Source organism: Penicillium soppii, assembly GCF_028829465.1.
Source record: "Penicillium soppii strain IBT 18220 chromosome Unknown utg000010l, whole genome shotgun sequence".
In the NCBI taxonomy this organism is placed as follows: Eukaryota; Fungi; Ascomycota; class Eurotiomycetes; order Eurotiales; family Aspergillaceae; genus Penicillium; species Penicillium soppii.
This window is the reverse complement of record NW_026643240.1, coordinates 1497182-1517623: the sequence shown is the minus strand read 5'-3', so window position 1 is coordinate 1517623 and position 20442 is coordinate 1497182. Positions and strand designations below refer to the sequence as shown.

General features: G+C 46.1%; 10 protein-coding genes across 10 annotated transcripts; 7 read left to right on the top strand and 3 right to left on the bottom strand.

Annotated features, from left to right (window-relative positions):
* Positions 1 to 16: 16 nt before the first annotated feature.
* On the top strand, positions 17 to 936 carry N7529_011239 (ABC transporter integral membrane type 1; the record flags this gene model as incomplete). Its single annotated transcript, XM_057246765.1, has 2 exons — positions 17 to 21; positions 450 to 936. The coding sequence occupies 2 exons, from the start codon at positions 17 to 19 to the stop codon at positions 934 to 936; spliced, it is 492 nt and encodes a 163-aa protein (XP_057092114.1).
* Positions 937 to 1470: 534 nt separating this feature from the next.
* Positions 1471 to 1707, top strand: N7529_011238 (ABC transporter integral membrane type 1; the record flags this gene model as incomplete). Its single annotated transcript, XM_057246764.1, has 1 exon — positions 1471 to 1707. The coding sequence occupies one exon, from the start codon at positions 1471 to 1473 to the stop codon at positions 1705 to 1707; it is 237 nt and encodes a 78-aa protein (XP_057092113.1).
* A 1094-nt stretch (positions 1708 to 2801) lies between these two features.
* Positions 2802 to 3068, bottom strand: N7529_011237 (uncharacterized protein; the record flags this gene model as incomplete). The annotated part of the gene is made up of 2 exons (XM_057246763.1): positions 2802 to 2847; positions 2905 to 3068. 2 exons carry the CDS (start codon positions 3066 to 3068, stop codon positions 2802 to 2804), a joined length of 210 nt encoding a protein of 69 aa, XP_057092112.1.
* A 1063-nt stretch (positions 3069 to 4131) lies between these two features.
* On the top strand, positions 4132 to 4674 carry N7529_011236 (uncharacterized protein; the record flags this gene model as incomplete). The annotated part of the gene is made up of 1 exon (XM_057246762.1): positions 4132 to 4674. One exon carries the CDS (start codon positions 4132 to 4134, stop codon positions 4672 to 4674), a length of 543 nt encoding a protein of 180 aa, XP_057092111.1.
* A 1108-nt stretch (positions 4675 to 5782) lies between these two features.
* N7529_011235 (uncharacterized protein) lies at positions 5783 to 6632 on the top strand (the record flags this gene model as incomplete). The annotated part of the gene is made up of 3 exons (XM_057246761.1): positions 5783 to 5840; positions 5862 to 6147; positions 6578 to 6632. 3 exons carry the CDS (start codon positions 5783 to 5785, stop codon positions 6630 to 6632), a joined length of 399 nt encoding a protein of 132 aa, XP_057092110.1.
* Positions 6633 to 7480: 848 nt separating this feature from the next.
* N7529_011234 (uncharacterized protein) lies at positions 7481 to 8637 on the top strand (the record flags this gene model as incomplete). The annotated part of the gene is made up of 6 exons (XM_057246760.1): positions 7481 to 7567; positions 7629 to 7812; positions 7876 to 7977; positions 8045 to 8368; positions 8436 to 8552; positions 8606 to 8637. The coding sequence occupies 6 exons, from the start codon at positions 7481 to 7483 to the stop codon at positions 8635 to 8637; spliced, it is 846 nt and encodes a 281-aa protein (XP_057092109.1).
* A 950-nt stretch (positions 8638 to 9587) lies between these two features.
* N7529_011233 (uncharacterized protein) lies at positions 9588 to 11009 on the bottom strand (the record flags this gene model as incomplete). The annotated part of the gene is made up of 1 exon (XM_057246759.1): positions 9588 to 11009. The coding sequence occupies one exon, from the start codon at positions 11007 to 11009 to the stop codon at positions 9588 to 9590; it is 1422 nt and encodes a 473-aa protein (XP_057092108.1).
* Positions 11010 to 11670: 661 nt separating this feature from the next.
* On the top strand, positions 11671 to 12924 carry N7529_011232 (CAZyme family GT8; the record flags this gene model as incomplete). The annotated part of the gene is made up of 3 exons (XM_057246758.1): positions 11671 to 12139; positions 12195 to 12835; positions 12886 to 12924. 3 exons carry the CDS (start codon positions 11671 to 11673, stop codon positions 12922 to 12924), a joined length of 1149 nt encoding a protein of 382 aa, XP_057092107.1.
* Positions 12925 to 13090: 166 nt separating this feature from the next.
* On the bottom strand, positions 13091 to 13504 carry N7529_011231 (uncharacterized protein; the record flags this gene model as incomplete). The annotated part of the gene is made up of 1 exon (XM_057246757.1): positions 13091 to 13504. The coding sequence occupies one exon, from the start codon at positions 13502 to 13504 to the stop codon at positions 13091 to 13093; it is 414 nt and encodes a 137-aa protein (XP_057092106.1).
* Positions 13505 to 15493: 1989 nt separating this feature from the next.
* N7529_011230 (putative ABC multidrug transporter) lies at positions 15494 to 20122 on the top strand (the record flags this gene model as incomplete). Its single annotated transcript, XM_057246756.1, has 7 exons — positions 15494 to 15933; positions 15989 to 17315; positions 17369 to 18176; positions 18228 to 18706; positions 18759 to 19534; positions 19590 to 19932; positions 19982 to 20122. 7 exons carry the CDS (start codon positions 15494 to 15496, stop codon positions 20120 to 20122), a joined length of 4314 nt encoding a protein of 1437 aa, XP_057092105.1.
* Positions 20123 to 20442: the final 320 nt, after the last annotated feature.

Here is a 20442-nt window from a genome sequence, read left to right as displayed (position 1 = left end):
TTTTCTGGACACAACCATGAGGTAAGAGATCAAGACCCACCACTAGATATATGTCTGAAGTTCTTACTAAAGCTCTTTCTAGAGCACCTTGGCCTAATATAGCTCGGATAGATATAGGTAATCTCATTAATAGGTAAGGTATCTGTGTGAGACTCCACGAAATTTCGTTTTTAAGGGATACTGATTGCTTCTAGGTTCAGCCAGGACATGTCGCTTCTTGACATGCAGCTTCCTGTTGCATTCGGCATAAGTCTTCAGAGTTCGTGGTTTCCAATCCTTCAAAGGTATTGAATCATAGGTACTAACTCCTAAGCAGACGTTTTGACTTGTATCGCACAAGGCGCCTTGATAGCTACTGGATCAGGCTATATGTCTGTCGTGATCCCCTTCTGCTTTATGGCAGTATGGACAATCCAAACTTTCTACTTACGTACTTCACGGCAGGTCAGACTCCTTGATCTAGAAGCAAAGGCTCCCCTTTACGCCCAATTCTTGGAAACTACAGAGGGTCTTACAACTATCCGTGCACTTCATTGGCAGCGAGAATTTGCAGACCAAAATGCTAAGCTCCTCGACACATCCCAGAAGCCATTTTACACTATGTATCCTATTCAGCAGTGGCTGCAGGTTGTTTTAGATCTCCTTATGGCAGGTCTTGCGACCGTTCTAGTTACATTGGCTATTTTTGTGAGCAAGAAGACTAGCTCTGGAGCCCTCGGCGTTGCTCTTGTGAACCTACTTTCATTCAACGCAATATTAACATTGTTGATCACGAACTGGACGCAGCTAGAGACTTCTCTGGGGGCAATTGCGAGAGTCAAACAATTTGTGACAAACCTGCAAGTAAAACCGGCTAGGAACGAGATAGCTTGTCCAGAGGATTGGCCAAGGGAAGCTCGAGTAGAGTTTCGAAGGGTTTCTGCGTCATATGGGTAAGTCTTTGATTAAGTATAACCTTTGAGGCAAGTCAATTGAACTAAGGACTGATATTGCTCCTAGGGGGCATGTTTCCGCCCCTGTGTTGCGAAGTGTCTCATTTAGCCTAGAGGGCGGCCGGAAGGTAAGGCTAGTAAAGCCCCTATGAATGAGTGACGACTAAACTCGACTAGTGGAAAGAGTTCTTTGCTTGGTTGCTTTTTCTCTCTCGTGACGATCACGTCTGGCGAACTCTTCATTGACGGTGTCGACATCTTAACTCTTCCTAAAGAGAAGCTTCACTCTGCATTGGTCCCAATTTCTCAGAATCCATTACTTATTCCCGGTTCAATCCGTGAAAACCTTGCCCTAGGAATAATACCAACTATCGATGATTCAGCGATGGTGTCTGCGTTGAAGGAAGTCGGACTTTGGCATCAAATTCGAGGCTATGGTGGCCTAAGTACGAACATCGATACAACTAATCTATCCAATGGCCAAAGACAGATTTTATGCATTGCCCGTGCTATTCTATTTCCTGGTAGGATCATCATCATGGATGATCCTACGGCCGGATTTGATGAACACACCGAGAGGTTGGTCACGGGTCTTCTTCGTGAGAAGCTGAAAGGACGGACTATAATCTCAATTACCTATCAAATCAATACTGTGATGGACTCGGGTCTGGTCATGGTCATGAAGCACGGTATAGTATCTGAATTAGGAGCACCGCAAGAGCTTTTGAGTAGGCGAGGAATGTTCTGGCAGTTGTACTCGGCAAAGATATCATAGAAATGTAGAGTGAAAACTTCAAATCAATGCATACCTGTTGAGATTTTCTCTATGCCCTAATACTAGGCGGCTGGGAATGAAGGGACCAAATCTCGGTTTATACTTGAGATCACAGTACACGACACATGATAGTGCAAAGACCACTTTGAACTACATAAGCTTGAACAAGACATTCCACCTCACTTTTGTTAGATTGGGGATTAGTGGCTCATCTTTCTTCTGACCAAAGGAGACCTCCAGAACGGTAGGACCTCAGACGGACCATTTCGCGCGTGTTTTCACAGAGGCTCTGTTTTTTTATACCCAACACTAAACTATATTAGGCCATCACATGAGAGCCACTTGTACTACGAAGGTGTATAGATGCCAAAGGCCGGATGCCTAACCTACGGTGGTGGGTGAACTCTGGCAGAGTAGCTAGAGAATATCTAAGTTTCCACCGCGTGCTGCGGCTTGGAGAGCATTTCATATTCACCACCTTTGAAGTTCACATCGCCCCCTGGTCCAGGAGCAGCTTGACAACATCCAGGTTTCCATCGTATGCTGCGGCTTGGAGAGAATTTAGGACGGCGCAGGATCGCCGGCACAAATCGCAGAGGTAATGAGTCACGCAGATAAAAGGGGGTGGCGGAGCTCAGGAGCTCAGTGATCCGAATCAATAGCAAAATGCCTCGCCTGCAGAGACCAGGGAGGAGGGGGCCGAACAAGAAAATGTGGGATGCTAGGTTTGGGGGGAGGACAGGGGACTATATAGAACCACGCACGGGGACGCATAAGGAGAAAGAGCGCTAAACCACAAGTGGACAAAGTAAATTACAAATATTCTTGGGGCGAAACGGTTCCGACTATCTGTATCAAAGCCGACTCAACGTTCGCGGCTTGAGAGCCGATCCTCTCATCCAGTCTTTAACCCGTGTTATGGGTCGTGGAACGTTGCATGGGCTCGTGGCGAGAGTCTACGTTCAGCAGGACTTTGATAGCGTCAGTTTTAATAAACTTGCCATTTTGTGCCACCTTCCAGGGAAGCCGCTTTGTGTATGTTGCCCATGGGCTAGGCGCCAGGAGGTGTCCTCCGGCGTCGGTACTCGGGACCCTTAGCGAATCGCCGACAGAGTGGTTTCCGGTTGTTCAGCAGGGGAACTTGTATCATATTAGTCATTGAACAGTATATCGAGGGTGATCTGGAGGGATACTCACTATGAACTATCCTCAGGTGCTAATGCCTGATCGTGATGGGTTGGGTTTTGAGTCAGGGGCGGCGTTGATTTCGACATGCTTGTGGGAGGACAGCCAAAGACGGGAATCAATGGTGTTTGGAGGAGGATAGCCGAAGATTGGGGATCAACGGTGATGGTGATCATACGATGAGAAGTTGATGAAGACGGAATCAACGGTCAATGTATGAAAGGCTGAAGATAAAGTGGTGAAGTATGCCAGGAAACAGGAGGAGCAGAGACGACAGGAAATGTGAAGGAAGTTCTGAAATGATTCAGGTTGCTTGAGGTTTTACTCCTCCATACACATAACACCTTTCTTCACCATCTCCCCTAGCGTCTAGTCCCTCACTCCCCCAGCCAGAACGCAAAGAAGTTCTTTAGCCACTACGGAAAGGAAGCCAAAATGGAGCCATCGCCCAGCACACACCTGGCCTCATTAGTCGGAGATGACGAGGACCAGCCTGCATGTTGGGCGCGAACTGCGCTCCAGCACCCACGGACTCGTTGGAGACGTGTTCGTCAAAAACCGGGGACACTGCTCCATACACTCCAGAACCCCATACCTTGCCGTGAACCCGGGTTACGCAGTATACTTTAATATTCCCGACCCACAAAGATCCACATCCCCACATTCTTAAGCGTTGACTTTGCTCCATCGCAAGCAGAGTAACCAGTCCATCATCTTTGACCCTCGCCGACTGTCTGAAACGCCTTTCTCTAGCCTTGGAGGCTTTTTCAACTTCTGATTTGAGATCATGGCGGCGAAGAAGATGGTAAACATGACGTTGGGCATCGCGGTGATGGGCGCAACGATCTGAGGGTCAGATTCGGGAACGGCGACGGCGATGTAGGTATAATGGAGCCTAACTTCGTGAAATTGAGGTCGAAATGAGTTTGTGGGCGAAAAGAGGGAAGAGAAATAGATTGTATAATGGTAATTCAGGCATTCTTTTTCTCTGCCGGCAAAGATTTAAGCACCAAGGCAACAATCAGGCCAAAATCAGGCCAAAACGAGCTGGCCGCTATGCCCCTTCGTAGTGAGGTGTTGCCTCAGGCAGCATGGTGTATCACGGTGTAAACCAATGACCACCAAATGATCATTTGGCCCACAAAGTCCATCTCCCTTCATTTCTTTTAGAACTTTCCCTTCTTTTCATCTTCTGTTCTCCCAGAACTCTCTTTCCTTTTTATCGTCGCAACCTTCAAGATGACTGATATCTCTCAGATTTTCAAAGGCACTCAGATCGCCCTTGCTGGCTCCGCAGCTCTCCGGCTGAACGCGAGTACATGGGTGATCGACGAGAAGCTTTATGAGAATAGAGTCGATGGAATACGTGAGCCTACTTCTGATCCCGACGAACAACCGTCCGGTTGGGAGGCTAAGTATCTATGTCACGATCACCATTTCCCATATAATCAAGCCTTTATGAGAGTCTACTGTCAAGGTCCCGATGAGGGAACAGAATTCCTTCTGCCGGAAGTTCGAGCCCAACAGGCAAATCCTCATTTTGAAAAGCAGGAAGCAAAAGCTCGGAAGAAGTTCAGACAAGGTGGATGCAAAAGTGTACCTTCACTACTTGGATATGGCCAATCCGTGCAAGGGGACCACGGACCTGTACCTGGAGGATACATAACCTATCTTGTTTGGGAAAAGGTCCGCGGACAGGTCCTAACTCCTGAACTCTTCTGGTCATTCGAGCGACCAAAACGTGATCTCGTTCGCCGAAAGTTCCGGGCTGCATATGAGTAAGTGCGGAGTTAAGTCCTTGAGATCATGCTAACGCAAAATCAGGGAAATGTCGTCCTTTGGATAGGGTCCAGGAGGGGAGAATATCACAAAGATTATATGGGACAACGAATCCGCCGATTTATGGATCTCGGGGTTTCGCGGTTCGTATCCAATTGACGAAAAGTGGGAGGATTGCATTCTGGCTTATTACCACTTGATCGAGCCACCCGCGTCCGGCGTTTGTGAGAACCTTGATGAATGGGAGTGGTGTTACAGGTTTCTATTAGTGACAGGGAGAACACCCAGGTGCCGCTTTAGTGGCCCTCGAAGGTAAACTCCCCGCTTTTGTTGAGGTGTGAGTATCTCTCATAACGAGCTCCTTATTGGGGTAGGTGCTAATGCTAGGATCTGCACAAGGACTAAGTGTGCTAAGCTCTAAGGGTCATAATTGAACCTAAAAACGTAATACTCTATAATTATCCGATATGGTGTAATCCTGGGGGACAACGGAAAGACTATGGTTGTGCGTGGTTTTGAGAGTAATAATCGTGGTGTTTCCGTATAGGCGGTTTTATAGATTTAACTAGGACTAGTGTAATATGGCCAGCTGGGTTTAGCGTGTGATTGTCCCCACCCTTCCTGCATAGTTAAAATAGCCCGGCGGCTTTATCATGGGCGGCCATTGATTAGATGTTCACTACAAATTCATTATCATTATTTTGGCTGATAGTGGTTAAATAACGTACACTCCCCCCTTTAAGATTTCCCTCTTCAAGCCTACTATGATCGAAATGCCTCCTCCTAAGCCTACCAAGCGGGTCAGAGACTGGAATGCGTTTGTTCGCCAACCGGATCCAAAGGTCACGATTGATAAAGTTGGATCGACAAAGGAGCGGATAAGAGGAATCCATCTTAATTTTCAGAAGTATTATGCTATTACCCATTTACTCTATATGCTTTGACTAAACGAAAAGTACTTAGATAGGTACAAGAACTTGATAACAAAGACTATAAATATTGGCTTGAAAATATCATATTAAGGATCGTCTAAGGCTTCTTTAAGTGGTATTTGGATGAGTATAACCTTAACTACAGGTCTAGTTTCTTGATAATGGCGCGTTTTTTCAGAATGTACTGGATAGAGGAAAGGGGTCTTGACCTTCCTCTACAATTTAGGAGGGATATTAGTATGATTTCTACGTTTTTAGCACTAGTCCTTAATCAACTTAAGAAGCTAGTAAAATCAATGGCTATAGAATACGACCTGAATAAGACTGCTAAGGAACAGCCGCTATTTAGCATTAACGAGGTATTCGTTATCACGTATTGTTTGGTGGCCGCTTACGATATAGCCTTTCCTACAGCCCGGGTTCTTTTCCAATTAAACACCCTACGGAAAATGATAGTATTAACCTCAGCCCGACCTAGGATTCTTATACTATCTTCCTATTACGAGAAAGAACACGATGCGCTAAAGTGGAAAGATATTAACCTGTATATAATCAAACACCTCGAGCATTCTAATGCCTAAGTTCTTCTTATAAGGGTGTCAGGACCCAAGTACTAAGCAGGTCTGATGATCTATATCTCGCAGTCTATATGAGACTGCGAGATGGCCAGTTCGCACCTGCGAACTGGACCCAGGGCTGAGACCCGCAATGCGAGGGCTCATGACCTCACATGACCCCACATTTGTGTATAAACAGTTCAGGGGCTGGAGTCTTGGACTCCAGCGATTAGTTCAGCATTGAACCTGTCTACTGCTTTCTCCATTCTATTGCCCGAATCCACCTAAGTCCCAAGACCCTCGTAAAGGGGTCTTACAAAGGGCGAGGCATAGGCTTAGTAAGGGAAAGAGAAACCAGGGGAATCCGTGAGTCTTAGTCCTATACTATTATTTATAGGTAAATCTGACCACCTCTAGGCCTATATTCACTTATACCGAAAGAGATGATAATCTAGGACTCTATATTATTTAGGACATACTTATATATGCCTTTCTTAACGATGTATTTGTAAGCCTACATATCAAATGCCCTCGAGATATTTGGCGCTTTACAAAAGTTCTAGAATATCGCCATAGCACTCCTATCCATTTTAAGGATAGCGTGAAAAATATCCCTATTTTTAGGCGCGCTGTAAAGGCAGAAGACGGGACTTGGGTCACTAACTGCACCGTCGGCTTTTTATATAAGCAGGCGTAGGAGTACGAAAGAAAGGCTAGCGTAAAGGCTGGATTCGTAGATAAGGGATCGCTGTATAAGAACCGTAAAGGCGCAGCTAAAAACTTAAGTATGGCTAGGAGAGTTTGAACGAATCATTCTTATACTAATTAATTTAGGGAACCTCAACGAACACTCACGTAATATAATCATAGGTCATCGAAAAAGTGCAACTTTTTCGAATTATATGTCTGTGTTCAATAACACTTAATCCATTTTTATACAAACTCCGATAAGGGATTCTTTATTGAATCTAGCATACTATAGAAATCTGACACGAGATGCATTAGCACTACAAAAACTGAACACCAAGCAAAAAGAGGCCATCGAAACGGAAGCCGAACTCTATGACTTGAAAAAGGCAGTTAAGTCGACTAGAGACGAACTCATATCAGAATTTCATAAGTTAAAGAAAGCGGAAGGAGCTTCCGACCCACGAGTCAGCGAAATGAAGCAAATACAAAAGAAGATTAGGACGAGACGAAAGATGTTAGAACGCCGTGCTCAGAAGATAGCCCGGAAGGAATTCTTTGATAGTATTGGAAACCGGATTATCGAGCAAAACCAGTAAGGGACTCCGGTCACTTTTACTCTAGACGTCAGCCATGTCTATGACTGAAAGAGACTCCGATACCATCACTGACACTACTAAGGCGATGTTTGCCGATATTATGGATGATGTCTTGGAAATTGTAAGTTTTCTTGATGAGAGAGCAAATAAAAAAAGATGCATTTGGTGGTAACTTTAAACAGAACAGAGGAGCGCTCGATGCTATCTCAACACTTGAATCGGCTTGGGACAAGATGAGCAACAAGGAAGATCTTTCGGCAGAGGAGAATACACAGATAAATTTTTACATGGCGATGTATGGTACCTTTAAGGAGACCGACAGTACTGGAATGGACAGAGCTAAAAGGCGAAATGCGCAACTGAGGTGTAAGTGGTTCAATAGTTACACTGATAGATCATAAGAAGCTAAAAACAAACATATTTGAACAGACTTCGCAAACGAATACGTTGAAGGCCTGGACAAGGATAGCTTCCACATCCGTATCATCTGCCATGATTCTGGCTGGGAGCTCATCGAATACGACGACGAAGGTAAGTTTGTTCTCCCTGGAAGGATTAAAATGAATAGCATAGAATTCTGACTTTTGGGAATCTCCAGACCTCTTCGTATTCGACGATGGAGCAGACGGTTATGCTATCAGAAGAGAGAGTAATGTACAGAACAGCGTGTGTCAAAACGATAAAGGACAGAACAACGCAATTGCCTTCATGATCCACGGGCGAGATGGCCACGACTATATGACCATTTGCCCACTCGGCTGGGAAACACTCTCGGGAGCGATACCTGTTCCTGTGCAGAAAGCAAGGTCGCTCTCAGATTTGGAGTATGAAGACTTTGATGACGTGGCGAAAAAGTCAGCGGATGGCGTTTTCGTGCACGAGTTGACCCATTCGAAGGATTTCTGGGGAGCCCTGGCGAAAGGTAAGCGTGAAAATGAATATTGGAGTGGGACAAGTTGAGGAACTTTACTAAAATGGTTACCACATAGACGATGTTTCGTTAGATGATGAGACCAAGGCTTATGGCTTTGAAGCTATCGTTGAACTTGCCAAGCAAGGCAACAGTGAGGACGACGCCTCTAAGCTCAGGGCTGGGAAAAATGCTGGTAGGATTCTTCACAGGAAGGGCTCATGGAATGGAACTAACTTCTCTACTCAGACACCTATAAGTATTGGGCCGTGGGTGAGTGACATCTGGATTGCCAAGTGTTAGATGGCTGTCAAGTTGACGAATATAATCCCTTCTAGGTGCATTTCTGAGCCAATGCGACTGGTCGACAGGAAGTTGCATTGATCCGGCAGATTTGATGTATTGATCTGACGCGGTGGGCTTGTGATGATTCTCGTCACGGATGTTCCCGACCGGGAGGTCCTTGTGTGTTTGCTTTAACAGGAGATATTTAACCAGGACTCTCAGATCGTACGGTGTTTATATCTTGTATAAGTTTCTCGGCTATCCCTTCAGGACTAATTGGAAATGCCATGATATTTATCAATTTGAATCCTTCTACTATTATGGATTTATCTGGCTAGTATCATGTATAGAGATATCTCGAAAACCAGCCAGTCTTACATTCTGTTAATAAACCATTACTGCGAAGTAGCATTTTCTCATCTAATTTTCTCATTGAAGCCGAGTTCGTTGCACCTCGCGAAAATTTATGCCGGAGAGTAAAATCTTCGATATGGAAACTATGGCTCAAGATGATTGCGCGTGGCTTTTATTCCCTTCCGGTCAAGTTATTGGGGCTTTCACGCAGGAAGAAGACACATTACCACATTACAAATGTGTTTGTTCCTATTTGCTGTTTCTGGACTGGGCTGACATGACTACCTTAAAGGGGCTTTCCCTAGTGATGTCGAGTAAAACACGGCGCTATTTATTCTGATATACAATTATGTGCATTCTGTGGCTTGTTATTAGCCACCCCTTTCACTGACGTGATATCGAGGTTTTCCGATTGTGGATAACGCTCAGTTCCTAATGATTGTAGTGTTTTGTGAGAGTAGGTCACGTACGCCAGGATCCCCCTGGTGGCCGGCAGATTATCATGGTCCCAGGGTTCTCTGGTCCCAATCCGCAGGGTTGGGGGCGTTGCTCGTGTATTTGAGGTCCTGAAGCAGGTGCGTTTGATCGAGGTCTAGGAAGTAATTCTGACAATGGGTATTAAGAAAAGGTTCAGTGGCTTTGGGGGCTTAGTGAGCTGCAAACCTGGATAGCTTCGTGCTGATAAATCCTCCCTTTCTGACAAAATTGGCTTAAGCTGCCGGATCCAATCGTTGAAACAAATGCCGTTTACATCTGCATTGAAAGTAGCAGTGTATGTCGGTTCGGCTAATTCACCAGGCCCTTGAATCATCACTTTATTTCTCCGATAGCCAAGGTGTCCCATATAACACCGGTTTAGTGACAACTCTGCCCGAAGGAATTCCCAAACGAGTCTCCAACAAGTAGGCCCGTAGTCAGTGGAAGGTGGAGCGCTGGGTTGCAAGGTTACCAAATCGAGTGAGAGAGAAACCATAGTCCCCTTAGTGGTGTTCAGAAATGATTTGAAAGACTCAAGTCGAATTTGTATCCAGTGGAGATGGAGCTCTTTCAGTTGGGTGAACCTGATGCTCTGAGAGAGCTCTGAGAAGTAGCGTGCTCCCAAATCGCGTGGATTTCGATACCATTGCGAGAGAACAAGCCCTTTCAGTCTGGGTGCAACGGAAATCAAAAGATCAATGTAGGTGTTTGAATTTGGAGTGCAATTTAGGTCGTCCTCGTCGTAACAGATGCAGATATGAAGATTTTCCAGGTCTTCAAGCTTGAGAAGAAGAGAATCGTATTGTTCTCGGGTGAGAGGAAGAATAGGAGAAGTTGAGCCGCAGAAGTTGGCACCGCATGTGTTTAACGTCGTGATCTTTGGGTTGGATTCATTAAGACCTTGTAACATCCTCGATAAAGCCAGAGAGTTGACCTTGGCTACCTCATGCCATTGGAGACGATTGAAGCTTGAGGGGTGGGACACATATTCGACTTGATTTTTCAACTTCTGCAATCCTAGACATCGAAATTCTGGTTGCCGTATATCAAGTAAAAAGTCTGTCGCATAATGCTTCAACCCGACGGACTCGAGGTTTCTGAACGAAGCGAAGCATGCGTGAAGCCTAGAGCCAAAGGTGTTTGACTCCAGAAGAGCCAGGTTATCGGCCTGTATAGCTTGATATATCGCATAACGAGTAAGTAGCACATCATCATTCTCCCTGAGGCGACTCAATGGCCCTCGATATTGAGACCTGTAGAATTCGTCAAGGCTCCATCCGTGGCGACCTTCGAAGACGGTCGGAATCATCCATAACTGTCGGACTCGTACTCGGACGGTTTCATTTTTTGTCAACTCTTCTAGTTGTCGAATGCCTTCACTAGTGGCAATGAAGCAAATGCTTTTGAAATAGCGATCTGCGAATGCATCCAAAGATTTTGCGTACAGGGAGCGACAAGATAATCTGAGTGCAGCCCACTCCGGTTGCTCCAGATAGGTGCAGGTCTTATTCACCAGTTCGATTGGCAGATTGAGCATTTTGTTAAGAATTTTCGGTCAATCCAAGGGGATTTGCGGTCGGTTATATCATTACCTTCGCTGCTGCCCGAGGTCCCTGACCCACCGAACGTGTTTAGTTCGAGATGGCCTCTGGTGGGGCATGGAAAGTATATGGTTAAACGTTCATGTTTAACGTGTTTCGCGAGCCACCCAAACCTACTAGTTTCAAATGGTACTATCTTAAAACGACATCCAATTAAATACCAAAAATAAAATTCATTGTCTATCTGGACATATAGTCGGTTGGGGGGGGGAAAGGGGACTATATAGACCCACGCACGGGCACGCACAAGGACAAAGAGCGCTAAACCGAAAGTGGCCAAAGTAAACTATAAAGCGTTATTCGCTGTCTCCCTCCGATATGGTGTAGTGGCTAACATCGTCGTCTCTCACACGACAGCCGGGGGTTCGATTCCCCCTATCGGAGATTTCTTTTTTTTTGTTTTTGGTCTTCTTAAGACGAGACAAAGAGGTCGGATTCCACCTTCGAGGGCTTTTGACACAGCCCTCAGGGAATCGACGATGTCGGAGTCATCGGCGCGGTAATGTATTGTCCAAGGGTTCCGCATCAATGACATAACCCAATCACGTGCAAGCAATCAACAGGAACGACCGCGCGGCGAACATATTCACCCTAACAATGCCGCCCAAAACTTCTGTATTCCCCTATCGTCGGAGCTCAAATGCCTCAGAGAGCGACTTCTTCGACATTCCCGACGAACCATGTCTTTCCATTGCTAAGCGACAGCTACGACGTCTCCGAACATGGGCTGCAGTAGCCATCCTCCTCTTATTTGTCTTATGGTATCGCCGTGAACGTCCCCCGCCGCTGCCCCTACCGCACATTCACTACGACGAGGTCGACTGGTCACGCTTCGCTTATACCCAATACGCCACCAATGAGGTCTATCTATGCAATTCGCTGATGGTCTTCGAGGCCCTCGAGAGACTGGGCAGTAAAGCCGAGCGCGTGCTGTTCTATCCCGAGCAATGGGATCTCATTGTCGAGGATGAATTCGATCGCGTCAGTGAGCTATTGCTCATTGCTAGGAATAAGTACCATGTAATGGTGATTCCAATTAAAATTGAAGGGGCCGAAGATCCTAGAGGTCAGTGATGCAACTGAGTTGGATCTGAACGTTTGCTGACTTGTTCATTGTGTAGGTATTGGTTCTAAAGCCTCATGGCAAACGAGTCTCACGAAACTGATGGCCTTCGGCGAATCAAACTACGACCGCGTCATTCACCTCGACTCGGACGTTATCCTTCTCCAAACTATGGATGAACTCTTCTTCCTTCCTCCTGCGACTGTCGCCATGCCTCGCGCATACTGGCTACTACCTGAGAAATCTCTGTCTTCCCTCCTCGTTGTCATCGAGCCTTCGTTCCGGGAATACAAACGCATCACCGGTGATGCCGTACCCGCTCAAAACGGCCAGATCGAAGTGAACCAAACAGACCACCGCTACGATATGGATTTGTTGAATGCACGATACGGAGACTCGGCAATGGTTCTCCCTCACCGCCAGTATGGCCTGCTTTCCGGCGAATTCCGCACAAAAGATCATCGGAGGTTCCTGGGTAACGACGATGAAGTCTGGGATCCGGATCATGTCCTTGCGCAGGCGAAATTCGTTCATTTCTCGGATTGGCCTCTGCCTAAGCCTTGGATTATGTGGCCGCAGGAGCTGTTGGCGGCCGAACAGCCAAAGTGTGATCATGAGCCCGGGACGCCACGAGAGAGTGGTTGTCGGGATCGGGAGATCTGGAAAATGATTTATGATAAGTATCGCAGACAGCGAAAGGTATGTTCGCTTTTCATTATGATGAATTGGGCCCTTACTAATTGATATAGGATACGTGTAAACTGTTGAGTTACCCGGCGCCTGTCTGACCCGGTAATATCAATGTATACTATGCATTTTGGCGTTTTGGTGGACTTGATTATCTCTGTACAATACATTAGACATGAACGACTAGTAAAGATAGACTTGGAGTATTGAAAAATGAAATGGATATCATTGAAGTAATATACAAAGCAAACCCCAATGTCTAAAACATCAAGCATACCCCATCCCTCTCCTCCACCAATTCCAAACTCCCCTCTTGGCCATAACCCCCCCAAACTCTTTAACACTCTCCACCTCATCCAACCCCAACGCCAAACCAGCGCCCTCTTTCTCATTGACTTTTTCTTGGGCTTTTCTCTTGACTGTGCCATGTTCACCTTCTTCCACCTCCAGAGCCCCAGGCCGAGTAACCAGCTGAAAATCTTTGTACCGCAACTTCCGCACAACATCAACCCACAGCTCAACTCGTTCCTTGCCTCGGCCTTCGACGTACATGATCCCCGGACATCCGCCGGACCGGAGAAGAACGGAGCATTCGTGGGAGTCGGCGGCACGTTTCAGCGTCGCGACTTTCTTGCGTGAGGTTATGTGGTGTGTACGGATTAAAGCATTATAGAGGTGCATTTTGGGGAAGTGAGGTTGTGTTTAGGGTGGAGCTTGATATTGGGCGCTGGGGCGCTAAACCGTTTTCGGAAGTATGGTGGACACGCATGGTATGTATGTAAAGGCAATATGTTGATTTTATATTATTTAAATAGTATGGTACTGTTTGATTTTCAAGACAGAATGTCTTTACGAAGAGTTCTACAATGTAAGTGTGGGTGACGACAGGAAGGACACGATTATGCGTAGTTTTGGGCCACCGAACCATGGTGTTATGGTGTTATGGTATCGGCAGATATACATAACCCAATCGGCCTTTCTATGTATATTCAACCGCAGAATTAGGCTCAATAATATGTTCGAAGACTTCGTCAATGAGCTCCTTTGTCATTACGGCAGAATACCGGAGCTGTAGTCTGTTCTAGTTATAGATAATGCATCTAGAAATTTAATTTTTTTTATTATACAGGATTCAAACTGGTTTGTTTACCTGCGTACGCCAGACCTAGATCTAATTGAAGAGTCTTTTATTTGCTGAACTCAATGGCTTCATAAGATGCGTTTAGGGCTACTACGCAGAAGAGCCAGATCTTTTCAAGCACCTCCTACATTCGCGTGATAATCTTAATATAGACGGCCTAGGAGATCTATAGGAAACTGCAGCTAGTCTCAAAAGCAAGTTCGTTAGGAGGAACTTCGATACTTTGGCTCAAGTCAATTGGTTAGTGCTTACCATGATGAAGTAGGTAGCAGTTATAGCTACCATCTCAAAAAATATATATATCTGAAATCTCACCTCACTATTATGACAGCTCTTTATCATCAGTAAATCGAAGTCTATTTTATTCATATTTTGTACATAAAAATCAAATTCCACTACTGTTTATGCTATTATCCCTATAAAAGGAGTTGATCCATCATCCCTCTACTTCCAAGGAGCCAATGAAGCGCCAATAAGGCGCCAAGGCAGAACCTATGACGCCACCCGGCGAAATTGATAATCCGACCGTCACCACGTGAGAAAAATATCCGACCCTCTACATCGTACATGTGCGTTAGTGGACCTGCAGGATCATGAAGTGCATTGCAATGCGGGGAGTTGACAGGAGCGCACGGTGCATCGAATTGGCGGTCAACTTGCACGAGTCATGCATACTGTACTGTGATAATACATGTTTGGATGCAAAGGTGGTTAATTAGAAAGCTGACAGCGGGTTATACGAGGTTAATAAGAGCAGATTTGTATATTTTTTGGTAACAAATTCTCAGTTTTATAATTATCAGGTGAATTAACGAGCGACGATCAAATTAGTGTGCCTAGGCGGATTCATTCGATTAGAACCCTGATGGACTCGAGAATGAATTAGGTCTTAATTCTGACCCAGAGGAACATCCTGCTGTCTACAATTTCCAATTGGGTAACTTATAGGTTAATAACTATATGTAATAATAATATTGTAGAGATCAAATATCAACCTAAATCTCTGATCACCTACAGTATAACATTGTACAAAATCGTATCATTGGCAAGTCAAATCCACCAAGCCTGGTGGAACATGTGGATCAGTTCTCGGCTTGGCTTCCCGTTTCTGCAAAACAATCGCGCGGTGGCCGCGGGCTCCGCTGAATATTATATCGGTTTGTTCGGACTGACTGAAAAAAATCAAAGTTATAACCATGTTTTTCTTAGTTTTCTCCGGCCAGCTGCCAAAGTCGGAGAAACTATCGCCTCGCCACTTTCTTTTCCTGTTGATTGGATACATTTTCTTTTGAGATGTGCATCAGATATGCTTGGACCCATAATATTGGGGATCCTGAAGAGTTTCTGCTTTATAATCGGTCATTCGATTGGCTGTGTACCTTGGCTTCCTTTTTCGGTGGTCAGTTGTTTCTGACGTTATGGTTGTTGTTTTTGATACTTTATAAATACATTTGCCGCTTCTTGATTTTTGTTCGTTCAAACAATGTCTTCACCCTTTTCACCTTCATAACATTAATCAAAGGGTCATTATGCCCGCCCCTCTTAACCCCCACCCGAAGCATAGTTCCTCCTTTGCTTCGGAATCACAAAACAATGGTCCTCCTCGGGTACAGGTCTCGCATGAAGACGAGGATGCCATTGCTGATATTCATCGTACTTTGACTGAGAAAACTGCGGAGGATCACAAGTACCCCGAACCGCATTCTTCATTCGACAAATTTCTTGAGGAACAGGCCCAAGGCAAGAAACGATCGAACCTTGGTGTTTGTTTCCAGTCGCTTTCTACTTGGGGCGATGGCGACAGTCATGCTGATGTGAAAACCCTCGGCACTGCTCTATGGCGCACTCTCACCATGCAAGATATCTACGAGTGGACCATCCAGCCTTGGATAACGAAAAAAAAGCCCGAAGATGGCCGTCAACTCATTCGTGATTTCTCCGGTGTTGTGGAGAGCGGCGAGATTATGCTGTAGGTGAACTCAAAATTCCCTGTTGATTTAAATCTCGGTATCTAATTAGATCAGCGTCCTCGGACGCCCTGGCGCGGGCTGTTCAACCTTCCTCCGCACAATAGCAGCCCACCACTCCTCATTTCTAGGCGTGACTGGCTCGATCGACTACTCTGGTCTCAGCCAGGAAGAAGTGAAATCTCACTATCGTGGCGCAGTAGCATACGTCCCAGAAGATGACGTGCATTTTCCAACGCTGAATGTGCGGCAGACCCTCGAGTTTGCACTGCAGAGCAAGACACCAAAGCGCTACCGTGAGAGAATTCCGCGCTATCTGGAGATCTACGGGCGTGTTTTTGGTATGTCGCATACTATGAATACGCTCGTGGGTAATGAGTATATTCGCGGTGTGTCAGGCGGAGAAAGAAAACGCATTTCGATTATAGAGTCCCTTGCTACCGATTCTTCGGTTGCTTGCTGGGATAATTCGACTAGAGGACTCGATGCCTCTTCTGCCCTGGATTATGCGCGCAGTTTGCGCATCATGACGGATACTTGTCGCAAAGCTACGCTGCTTACCCTGTACCAGGCTTCGGATGCGATTTATGACCTCGTTGATAAGGTGTTGCTCATTGATGAAGGGCGCATGCTATACCAAGGTCCTGCAAATCAGGCCAAGCAATACTTTGAGGATCTGGGGTATGAATGTGCGGATATGCAGACTACCTCAGACTTCTTGACCAGTATCACTCTCCCTGAGCGTCGAAGATTCCGCTCTGGGTGGGAAAATCGCGCACCGAAGGGTGCTATCGAGCTTGAAAAGGCTTTCCGACAAAGTGCTGCGTTTGCCAAGGTCGAGAGTGCTGTTGAGAATTATGAGGATCAAAAAGCCGGACGTCGCACATCGGGTGCGTACCCGACTGACTCGGAGTGCGGCAGTGTGGAGGAATTCAAGAAAACCGTTCAGAGCGACAAGTCACGCTTTGTTTCGCCCAAGTCGCCTTATACTATTTCGCTCTTCAGACAAGTTGTTCTCTGTGCAAAGCGCCAGATGTGGCAGCTGAAAGGCCATATGAGTCCATTGTACATAAAGCTCGTCTCTTGTGTCATTTATGGCTTGTTGATTGGTTCCATGTTCTACAATCAACCCGACACAACGGAGGGTATGTATTCACGAGGTGGTGTGCTCTTCTACTCGTCTATTCTGCTTGCTTGGCTGCAGATGTCTGAGCTGGAAGAGGCAATGCAGGGCCGCGATATCCTCAGTCGACAGCAAAAGTTTGCTTTTGTGAGGCCTAGTGCTGTTTGCCTGGCGAGGTTTTTATCTGATTTGGTGATCACCGCGCTTTTGACATTTTTGTACTTGGTTGTCATGTACTTTTTGTCTGGTCTACGGACTGATGTGAGTCACTACGCATTGTTGTTCTATGATACTTAACTAACTCAAAAAATCAGGCCGGCCCTTTCTTCATCGACTTCCTCTTCATTTACACCTGCACAGTATGCCTAACAGCCCAATTCCGTGTCTTTGCCGCCTTATCCAACAACTTCGAAGTGGCCCTTCGCTACTGTGGAGTCTCTGTCCTATTCTGCATCGTCTTCGGTGGCTACGTTCTATCTGTCGACAAGATGATCCAGGATGTGCCTTGGGTTGGGTGGCTTGCTTACACTACACCGGCTTTGTACACGTACGAAGCTGTGATGGCTGCTGAATTTCACAACATGAACTTCTCTTGTGCAACTGGATCCATCATCCCCTCTGGCGTGGACCAGATATACCAGACTTGTGCGTATGCTGGTAGTAAGATTGGGAGCACCATTGTGAATGGCGACGACTACTTGGCTGTCAAGTATGGATTCTACTACAGCCATGTGTGGCGTAATTTTGGAATTTTGTGTCTGTTCACTGTGGTCTATATCGGTCTGACTTGTTGGTTGAGCGAGGTTATGGAGTGGGAGCTCGACAGTGCAGGTCCAATCCAGTTCAAGGGTTCCTCGAAGTTGTTGAGCCGAAAGAAGAACAGTCGATGTGATGAGGAGAAGGCGCCTGTCTCATTTGATTCAACTGCACCGCCAGCTGCACACAATAGCAGGTCTGATCAGGTGCTGTCAGCGACTGAATCGACTTTTTCTTGGTCAGATTTGGATCTGAATGTGCAGATTGGTAAAGAATCTCGAAAGCTCTTGGATGGTGTTTCTGGATACTGCAAACCCGGGTCCTTAACTGCTCTGGTTGGTGCCTCAGGAGCTGGAAAGTCAACATGTAAGAGCCTTTCCTGACTTGATTACAATTTCATTTGCTAACAACAAGCAGTATTGACTGCTCTCACCCAAAGAGAAAGCCCGGGTGTTCTATCTGGATCTCTCTTTGTCGATAGTCTATCCATCGACGAGTCCTACAATCGCCAAATCGGATACTGCCAGCAGATGGACATCCACGACGAAAGCAGCACTATCCGCGAAGCTTTCGAATTTTCCGCCCTTCTCCGCCAGAGCCAAGAGGTCCCCAAGGAAGAAAAGCTGGCATACGTTGAAAAGGTTATCCACACTCTTGATCTGGTAGAATTACAAGACGCAATCATCGGCTCCTTGGATATCGAAAAGAAAAAGCGCGTCACCATCGGAGTTGAGCTCTGCGCTCGTCCCAAGCTCCTTTTGTTCCTTGATGAGCCGACTAGTGGGCTCGACAGTCAAGGCGCGACTAACATCGTTGCCTTGCTTCGTCGACTGGCGAACCAGGGACTGGCGGTTCTTTGCACTATTCATCAAGCTAATCAGCAGCAATTCGAAGAGGTATGAACTAACTGTTTCTCTCTGTAATTTGGCCCATACTGACAACCTTCAGTTCGACCGTGTCCTTGCCCTCAGCCCCGGCGGAAACACCTACTACTTTGGTCCAGTCGGCCACGCTGGCAGTGCAATCTTCAACTACTTCGCTAAACATGGCAACATTCCCAAAAAAGTCACCAACGCAGCAGATTTCCTTATCGAAGTCGTGGTGGGCGGCATGAAATTATCGGACTACGAGAAAACAAATTGGGCCTCCGTCTGGCGCAATTCACAGGAATACACTGACGTCAAGAACGAGATTGCCTCCATTCGCTCCAACAAAAGTCACCCAGCATCTCTCCCTCCATCCCAACCATCCATCACCACTCAAATCACCCTCCTGACCGAACGCACGTGTCGCCAGTTCTGGCGCACAGCGGAGTATCCATACTCCCGTCTGTATTCGTCTTTCCTGCACGCTCTTATCAACGGTCTTACATACCTGCAGATTGGAAACAGTACCACAGATCTACAATCAAAAGCCTTCTCGTGCTTCCTTGTTCTGATGCTCGTGCCGGAGTTTATCAATGCTATCTCTATGCGGTTTATCCTTAATCGCGATATTTGGTTGGCGAGGGAGGGACCCAGTGGGATTTATGGATGGGTCGCTTTCTGCACTGCACAGATTGTCTCGGAGATTCCATATTCTGTGATTGGAAGTGTGATTTTCTTCGTTTTGTACTATTTTCTCGTTGGCTTGCCGCTTGGCTTCGCAGCGGGATATAGTTTTTTGATGTTTTTCCTTTTCTTCCTCTTTGCTACATCGTGGGGTCAGTGGATTGCTGCTATGAGGTGTGTTTTAAGTTTTTTTTTTCTTATGGATTGTTGATATACTAATAAATTCCAGCGCCGACTCCATGATCGCCGCCACACTCATGCCCTTCTTCATTATTATGTGTGAGCTTTTCAACGGCATCCTCCAGCCTCATAGCCAGATGCCCGCTTTTTGGAAGTACACCATGTACTATATTACACCATTCACATACTGGATCGGCGGTGTGCTGACTTCAGTTCTACGTGGTACGGAGGTCGTCTGTTCGCAGAGCGAGTTGACTATCTTCGGGAGCCCGCCGAATGTCACCTGCGGCGATTATGCAGGCTCTTGGCTCGGATCCAAGGGCATTGGATACCTGTCCAACCCGAACGGTATGGGAGAATGTGGATATTGCGAATATGAGTATGGCGATGATGTAAGTTTACCTGATGCTTGATGTGAGGAACATGTGCTAACTTCCATAGTATCTTTCTGGAATTGGTCTTGACTCTTCGAAGATTTGGCCGTATTTTGGAATTTTCCTGGCTTTCACAGTGACCAATTATCTGATGGTTTACTTGCTGGTTTATGTGCGGTCGGTTATGAAGCCGATTTGGCGGAAGTAGATATTGGGTTTTCTGCTGTTCTCATGGATGTACAAAGTAGCATTAGCATAGCGCCAGCGCATATATTCAAAATAATAAACCTATACTCAAACATTCTACGGAGTACAAAAGTACTATTTAGTTGTATTTGCCACACTTTGAGTCACAAAAAAGCTTGACGTGCGCCTTTTTTCCCTTTTTTGTCTTATCAATCAGTGCGCGTCACAAAGCCCCTTCGGAGATAATCCGAAGATTACCTAAAGAGGTATCTCCGTGGCCGGAGTTCCCGCAATCAGCCACTTTTCTCAACGTCGCTGCTTGGTTAACACAACTGCTGTATA